At 40.5% G+C, this 9,092-nt stretch overlaps 1 protein-coding gene across 1 annotated transcript in view; it reads right to left on the reverse strand.

Moving 5' to 3' along the window:
- Positions 1-6,457, reverse strand: part of ACOT12 (acyl-CoA thioesterase 12) — a 32,235-nt gene extending 25,778 nt beyond the window's left edge. The window contains exons 1-3 of the mRNA XM_009331786.1: positions 6,426-6,457; positions 2,230-2,290; positions 1,085-1,186 (exon numbers count right to left, since the gene is read on the reverse strand). Coding sequence (XP_009330061.1) covers positions 1,085-1,186; positions 2,230-2,290; positions 6,426-6,457 — 195 coding nt within the window. The remainder of the gene's footprint in view (positions 1-1,084; positions 1,187-2,229; positions 2,291-6,425) is intronic.
- Between the last annotated feature and the right edge of the window lie 2,635 nt (positions 6,458-9,092).

A 9,092-nucleotide genomic window follows, 5' to 3' on the forward strand; every position in this document is an offset into this window, starting at 1 on the left:
TAGTTAATAATCACCAATTTAATCCTGAATTAACCTTCCTGGAAATTTGGGCAAAAGGTAAATGGGTCAATGCCATGGATAGGATATCAAACCAATAATAAACAATCCTTACTTTATACTATTTTAGTGCTTTCAGGTTAACCAATTTAGCCATTAACGTTTAAGAGACAAGCTGGACTTCAGTTTTGGTAAAACTGTTCCAATCTGTTTCTTCTGCAAACCGTAATATATCATTGCAGAATAGCAAGCAGAAATGATTGGATATATTAATTGCTCATGGGATGACTGCTCTCTGCCAATCTGCAGTGAATGTTAAAAAGGCAGATGCACTGTCATAACACATTCAACGAGACAGGAAAGTCACATGTATGATTCTAGTCACTCATGTTCAAGAAAGTAGAATACTACATACAAAGGGAGTTTATTAAGAGGATCTGAGGAATATTTGGCCTTTCTCATATGAAAACTTTAAAAGAACTGTGCCTGTTTGGCACAGCAATGTGAAGGCCAAACAGTACTGTGACTGATTTCTAAACACCTCCGGGGAGCCAAACACTGGGGAGAAGAAACAACATTGGCATGAAAACTAATTAACATAAATGGCAAAGAATTAATTTAGATTGGAAGCTAGCTTAAAAATAATGTCTTCTATCTGAATAGTGATGTCTGAACAACCTCCTCAAAAGGGGGAGTGAAGGGTAAAGAAACCCCATCTCCAACACCCGTGCAGATTTCAAGATGTATATAGATCGGTTTCTGAAGAGGAGACTGTGCAGACTCACAGGGATCTCTCTTCCTGTGCTTGCGTCTGTCAATATTGTAGCCCTTACAAAGACACCAGTTCTATTACTAGCAAATGTGCAAGAGAAAGTGGAAACAATAAAAAAAACCTAACAACTTCAGAGCAGAGATGTGGGGGGAAAAAAAAATCTCCATATAGTCTGGACTTCATGCTGTTTTCCTATTACTGATCAGAATAAACAGTTATGAGCATTTTCCTGTGTGTCACAACCAGAAAAGTTGGGTTAATTCACAGAAACTCAGTCCCAATAACTTCAAGCATAGAAGAAAATAGAAAGAATACCTTTCCAGCACCAACTGGTTTGGCTACGTATGTTGCATATGCCACACTCACAATTTTTTCAACATTAGTCAAAACATCCTGTACTGTAACCTTGATGCCAACCTACAAGGAAGGAGGTAGTGGAGGAAGGAGACAAAACCAGTATTTACATCATTGTCAGTTGAGCTGAGACAAAATAATGCAGTGTTTATCAAATTAATCATGTTGTCTCTTAAACCTAAAAGAAAAAAGGTAAAAAAAAAAGCTCTGCTATCACTGATACATCTCTGAACACATAAGAACATCACAATATTCGCTGAGCTCTGAAAAGCTCTTTAGTACAACTGTATAGGTATGTTTAGCATCACTTGTAGGGTAAAATAAAAAACAGGAAAGACACCTAGATTTAGTTTTAGGGATATCTTTCCATTTACTTGTGTGCCATTCGGAGTCCCCATCTGAATCTTTCTAAGATCTGTATAAGCAAAAGTCTGTATAAATGTGTAAAACACAAGAAACACTTGAAGGTGAAACACTGTATTTGATCCTGTGAGAGAAGCCTGACATACATCAAAGCTTCTGATTTTTTTCTGATTTTCAGAACCTTTTGGAATACATTCTCTGTGAGATGCATCACTCCCATTAATATTAATGAGAATTGGACTTGGGCACAATGCAGAGAAAAGTACCCTTAAGGTTCGATTCTGATTTCAAGTAAGTGATTGGGCAATGCATTGCATACTTGTTACAATATGAAGAGTAAGAACATGCATACACCTGAGATAAATATTTTCGTATCAGGAGTTTCAAAAATACTTAGAACTCCACCTATTCAGTGGATCCTAGCTCTGATCCAAAGACTGATTAGATGACAGTAGCTTTGGTCTGGACCAACACCACCTATCCCATACTGTCCATTACACCTGCTGAAGATTTTAAGTCTTCAGGGTCCAGTTTCTATTTTGACATGGGTTATTTTACAGGACACACGCAACTATAATAGTCATTATGAAACCAGAGTTTCATTAGGCAGTGTTACTGTTTAGATACCCGCACAAAGCTCCTTCTGAAACAAGTAAGACTGGACCCATGTTGCATTTCTCTACTCCTTCCACCTCTCTTCTGTTCTTTAAACATCATTAGGAATAAGAGTGATGATCCCTTACCTCCATGCTGGTTTTGAATGCTCTGTTCACCTTTGCTTTGATGGTAATAATTTGTCCAACCCTGTTAAGAAGAATTACATCTTATGGTATGTAACCATGCAGCTTAATAAGGGTTTGAATCTGCCTCTCTAGGTATTCCTAATAGCAGTGAAGAAAATCTCATTAGCCAGTCTGTGTCTTCCATACTGAAAATGCACTGAAAAAGGTCTAGCACTGTTATTCATCAGTCAGAATTCATTCATGCTCAATTACAATTTTAGTCACTCAGAAAACTGCATAAGCTTAATACTAGCATTCCTCTTCCTCGCTGATGTCTGTATGACGTCAGGTATGCTCCAGGCCCCAGGTCCCCCAAGACATTTTGGCCTAGATTCTGCTTTTGTTCCAAGGCACATCTTGCTGTGAGTTACACCAAATCACTGAGTGTATCTAGCTGCAAAACCACACAAGATATACTCCATGTGCATTCTCTAGCATACAGATACATGCACATGAGGAAATAATCCTAGGACAAAAAGTGCTATTTGACATCTTTGAAGGATGGGGGAAGAGTTCACTTTCCAAGTTTTGGCCAAGAACAGGGCTGCAGCATGTCCCTTCTGTCCTAACAGCATACCTCTGAACACCTACTCTTTTCCATTTACCTACATAGAATACCTAAACAGAATTACATCTTTTTACCTACATAGAATCAAATTTAAATGAGAAAATAATTTCTTTCCTTCTGGAATTTCTAAAGTACCTGTTATGTGTTGATAACAAGAGTAACTCTTGTTTTCAAACCCCTAATATCCTAACACAAGGCAATGCTGAAAGGGTGGAAAGAAGGCAGTTTCCCCTAAAGTTGTCTTATTGAACAGAGCAGTAAAAGGACATGATGAGCATGGTAAGTCAGAACCACAGTCAAAATCACTGGGCATCAGGCCACTGTCTTCAGGGAATTTAGACTGACTTACAACTGCTAAAGATCAGTCCCAGAGCAGGCAAAGTGCAGCTAGCTACATCCGAGACTGCAAAATACAACCCAGACCACTTGAGTACCTATAAAATAGGCATTTACAGCTAAGGATTTGGTGCAGTTATGACCCCAGTTTATAAGAAAAAAAATATATTCTTTATAATTTCTTCTTAATTTAACAAATAGGGTTTTGACATTTAAAGGTAAGGCTTTTCTTAAATTGCTTCTCACACTGCCAGAACTTCAAATGAATTGTTACTAAACAGTAGAATGGGGAATAGGAAACCTGCTCCTTTACAGTACCAGACAGGAACAACCAACTACACAGAAACTTTCTCTTTCTTGTTCACATTCAAAAACACAAGTGGAAGCCTTTGAGAAGACAGGGGGAAAAAACGGTTAGAGAAAATAATTAAGACCATCTGCAGATACGCAGCCCTCATTAGCTTTTGAAGAATGTAATCAGAAGTTTTTCCATCATTCATTGCAAAGAAAAAGCACAATCATTAATGTCATAGTTCTAACCTGCACAGCTAAAGGAACCACCAGCTCATTTAGAAAAAGGAGAACGTGTTCAGAACAATAACACAATATTTATGTTTAAGCTTGGAAAATAAGTTAACATTACGGTCTCATAAAAAGGCTTTAGAAAGCTTAGAGACAGAACTCAGTCAAGTACCCTGAAGCACCTCTGAAGACTCTGTATCTGTCATAAAACTCCCAAGAGAATTACAATAACACAGCAGTAGAGGTAATGACAAGTACAAGGTGAAAAAAAGAGAATATATTCATTAGATAAATTCTATGATTGAACACAACACATACTGATAGTGACTGTGAGGCTTTCCTCAAAAGAGGGAGAGTTCAGAGTCTCTACAGATGCCAAGAGCATCATGATGCCAGATTGTCCATGAGCTCCCAGCAGGGACTGCAGAGCTCTCTGCCTCAGGGCTTACTGGCAGGGCACTATTCTTCTGTACAAAGAGTGTTTATTTCACCTTTGTCAGAGACACCTCCCTGGTGACCTCTCTTCCGCTGTGCAAGAACATTGTGTAAGAGAGGTTGAGAGAGGTAAGTCTGGGTCTGCCCACCTTTGAGGAACCTGCAGGGTGGGAACAACAGAACAAAGCTGGGTGTGATCTCACTCAGCCTAACGCCAGCCCTGCGGTAAGGCGAGTTTGGATTTCACAGACATTAGATACCCTGACTGGCTGACATCTCCCCTGGTGCTCCAGGCAGCCTATGCAGCTGGACTCACATTTCACTGTAGAAAAGTGTAGTCCTCTGGGGTCCACTGCCATATCAGAAAATAAAGATGTCAGAACTGAGATGGTCAGACAGTATGATAGGGAAATGTCTTTTCATATACTTTCGGAAGTTGTTTCAAGATGAAATGTTTTACATTGTATCACGTATTCTGACTTTGGATAAACATTTATTTAAGCCAAGAGAGCTGATCAGCTTGGGCATTTAAATAGATACGTAAGGGCGTAAGTCACAGAACACCACGCTTTCACTTGTAACTGGAAGAAGAAAGCTTTTGCAATGTATCAGAATGAACTCAATATGACCCGTGTATGGAGCAGGAACAAAATTTGAATAAATGTAATTTAAAATCAGATGTTCTTACTACCACTGAACTGCTGTGTATTAAAAGACAAGGAAGAGGGATTTATTTGTTATCGTGGCATAAAACTGAGTTTTGCAATATATAGATCTGTGGAAATCTCTGTTTCCACATCAACTGAAAAGAAATATGCACAGAAGAGTTAATCCTTGCAGAATATTTGGTAACCTGAGTTAGGTAAATGAAACCCTGCAGCAGGTAACTTACAAAACATCTTTTTAATTTACTAGAGTGAGTTACAAGAGCTCTCTTATTTATGCAAGATGTTTGTATAAACAACAAGATCTGGCAAAACTTAGGAAATTACACACTAAGCTACAAACAGGATGTTAGGGATGACCTGAGGTTGAAAAATAATTACTGAAACCACTTCACAGTTACTACGCTTGTTAAAAATGAAACATTGGCACCGCAAGTGGAAGAACTACAGACATACCTAGAAACAAATTTGGAAGGAAAAGTATTTTATTGTATTTTAGAAGCTCTGTTCTGCTCTCAGAAACAAGAGAGAAACTTGCTCTGAAGCTACTGAAGTCTGAAATATTATGCCTGAAAGAAAAACATTACCCTGACTTCATTTGTAGGACTCTTTGATTATGGTTTTCACAGACAGAATTTTTTCCTAAGGACAAAATTAAAAACACAGAACAATTACAGGCAGGACAAACACTTTAAAACTAATTTTGTAAAACAGACCAAGAAATTCCCTCGAGTTCTAGATTCAGTAGGACCATGTTCACTTCCTTGTTACTGGTTCGAGCTCTCATCCCAATGGCCACTACTCCAGAAATCTGCTGTCCAGAAGTGTGAGTGGATGCTTGTTTTACACTCGTGTACTGCAAACAGTTTTAAACTGACATCAGCTGTACATCGGACAGCCAATGTTGCTTGGTTCACAGTCAGGACAACTGCATGTGCATTGGTCTGTGTAACCAGGTCCATCCCATCTAAGCACTCATTAATTTCCAGATTACAAGGTGTAAGAACACACAAAAACTACAATGTAATGGCTTTAAGTTTCTGTAAAGATATGGCTTAGGAATAAATGTGCTATTTCTTCTTAGAATGTCTTTTATCCCTTGGAAAATCATGAAAAATGGTTAAAGCAAAAATTAAGTCCTGTATTATCTTGTAGACTCAGTCAATATTCAGTGATCACAAATGCAAAACATTTCTGTTTTGTTACACGAACACATTTTTTTAAAAGAGCTGAAAGAAAGAGATGGTAAGAAATAAACTGAAAGAGCACTTGCAACAAAAAAAATTCATACAATAACTGTTATAGGTATGTATTCGTTATTTAACAGAGATAGTAATGGCCTGCAGCATTCACTTTAACTAGAGCCAAAGATCACTGGGCCATCAGTTTCTCACCTGGCATCTAGGTTGCCAAGTCAAAGTGACCACAGTTTATTTTTGACCTGCAAAATTGATCTGTTTTCTAGGTGGGTCAGGCTATCACAGATGGAAAAGAACAATTTTTAGAGACTTAACCCTGTGGCTCCAGGGAGTTCATCGGCCTGCTATCTCAGATTTTATAATGCCTCAGTTTATTTCTGCCAGGTAAGAATCTCTAGAATGAAAACATTCGACTGTTAGCTGGTTTTGTACCTGGCAGCCTCTTCAAACTGTATGTCATCCATAGACGCTGTCACGCAAGACACACCAGCATGTTTCTCAGCTTCAAAAGAGACACATGGACACACAATTACCACATTGCATTTGCGGCAAGCTATTCACCTATATACTTGTGCATGAGACACAGAGATGGAACACAGTTCTCCTTTTGATCACCCTAATGCAAGTCTGCAGTAGACTCCTTAGAAAAAAAGAAGCTAAATAAGAGTAAAGTTAATATTTACCATGAAATAAGGGTAACATCAGGAGATGAGACTAGATGATCCTACTTAGTTTGAAAGGCTCTGTTTAAGGCCTTTCTCTAAAAATGAACATTCTGGTAAGAGAGAGCTAACAAGTGTGTTGCAGGACAAAAAGAGTCTCAAAGCATTAACAAGCCTACAGAAATCTCAGCAATCTCCCTCAAAACAGGATTCCGTGAATGTTGGCTACGTTAAACCAGTGTGGAAGTTTTATGTCAGCTGAGGATTCTCAGACACAGGGGAAAGATCTACTGGCTTATTAGCATGGTCACAGCAGTGGAAAGCAGGTAAGTACGTGCCCTCAGTGCTGTACTAAAAATGCAGAAATTAAAATAAATACAAACAAATTAAAAAATCAAAACCAAGTATTTACTTACTGTAAAATATTTTTAACAAAATTTGAACTGTGTTCATCTCCCTAGTACGCATTTGGTTATGAAAAATAATGCACCCTATTTGGATTAATTACGAAAGTTAATCTGGAAAATGTAAACATCTTCTTTACTGTTAGTATTTAATAGCCCAACAGTTATCTTTTTACAGCAAGTTATTGTGATTTATTATTTATTTGACCATAGCACCTAGAGTTCCAAGTCAGAGGCTAAATCTCCACCACATTAGGAGCTGTATAAATACAGGGAAACCCTGCTCCAGAAAGTTTCCTGAGTGACAGAGGCAAAGAGAGAACTAGCAGGAAACCTAGAAAATAGCACCGCACAACAGGCAGGAGTTCTCACTCCCAAGTGGCCCAATATTTTTAGTGAGCATCACAAGAAAAAAGTTTGGAGGAATTAGAGGATGGTGCATGAGTTATATTAGCGTCTGAGGAGTTCGCTTTGGAAATACAAGGGTAAAACAGATGAAGGCACTTAGAAACACAGCAAACTGTGATGAAGGGGAAGAGGTCTCTGATGACTAAGAGGCTGGAGTCACTACTGTGATAGGTAATGCAAGGTGATGAGTAAGATGGCGATAGCCATAAATAGCCTCAAAAGTGAGGAAACAGCCAGGTGGATCACATCTAAAGCAGCAGGATACGAAATGAGGAAGGTGCAAAGCCCAGGCACTTGCAACTGCACCAGCTGGCACTAATGCGGATGAAAGATGGTAAAGCCAAATAAATCCCTGCCTGGCATGTTGAGCTTGCTGTGGCACAAAAAGCAAGGCAAGGAAAGATGTTAAAAATCCTTTGGGTGTGACGGGACTAGCGTGAATGACTGCCACTGCCCTGAGCCTAACCAAGTAAAAGCAATTATGAAAGTGAGCTCCAGTGGCAGATTCACAGCTGACAAAGATCATCACAGCTTAACCGAAGTCCAGGGAGCAAGGATGAACCATTGTAGCAGCTGGGGCTCTGCCACTTCAGAGCGGGGACTCAAGTTCAGGGGTTGCTGAGATCAGTTCAGAGCCTCTCCACAAAGAGCACTGTTAAGGGGTAAATCACTGAAGGGCTGAAATCAAATGACTCCTTCGTGAAAGAATAAATCTCAAAAAAAAAAAAAAAAAGTGTGATCATATCAGGAAGCTGCTACATGCTAGGTAGTTTCTGGGTTATTGTGTGGGACAAGCTCCCCAGGATCCCAACTCTTTCTATATAGGAAGAGCGCATTACATAAAGCTGCACCGAGCGCGGCACACGCCTACGCAGCGAACGCACCACCGTCACCGCGTCGCATGGAGACGCCATCCAGACATGAGTTCCCCAAATATACCCGCTATTCTCTGCAAGGCTCATTATGGACTGCTAATGTATGCAGCTGTACTTGGAAACAGAGTTCACTGACAGCAGAGGTAGCAGACCCTTGGGTTTTCTTAGTGCTTTAGAACGGCTTTCACTTCCAGAAGTTAGCTGAGGAGACTTTAGAAGTTTTCAAAGCTGAGTTACACCAGGCACAGAGTGCTCTGCATGCTAGTTGGATTCGTGGTGGTTTTTTCCCACCCATGTGCCAATATTCTTAAATTAGTACTTTTCTTTCTTCCGGTGTTTCTCTTTTTCCCATCCCTTTTTTCCCTCCGCTGCTCTCTTTTTTAATTCTCCTCATCCTAACTGCCCGTCACCCCCTTCTTCACTCTCCCCTGAGATTTGACACTCCTCTCCAGCCCCGCAAGCTTTCTCCCTCCCTCGATGCCTGTTCCTAACCTGAACCCCCCAGTCTCACACACTCCCCCCGGCTGAAACCTTCCCTCAAGCCGCCCGCCCCGCGCAGCTCCCCAGGGGCAAAATTTCGCCTCCTCCTCGCCTGTCTTCGGCAAATAACCGGGACGGGGCTACCGGGTTTCGGGAAACGAGACGCTGTCCTCACCCAGCCGACGAGTTTAGGGCGCATTTCTGAGGGGAGGGGGGCGCACAGGGGGGCCCCGGGGCAAACGGCGGCGGGGAGGCCTCCCCCCGCCGCTC

The sequence above is a fragment of the Pygoscelis adeliae genome, unplaced genomic scaffold, assembly GCF_000699105.1.
Source record: "Pygoscelis adeliae isolate BGI_AS28 unplaced genomic scaffold, ASM69910v1 Scaffold19, whole genome shotgun sequence".
Taxonomy (NCBI): Eukaryota; Metazoa; Chordata; class Aves; order Sphenisciformes; family Spheniscidae; genus Pygoscelis; species Pygoscelis adeliae.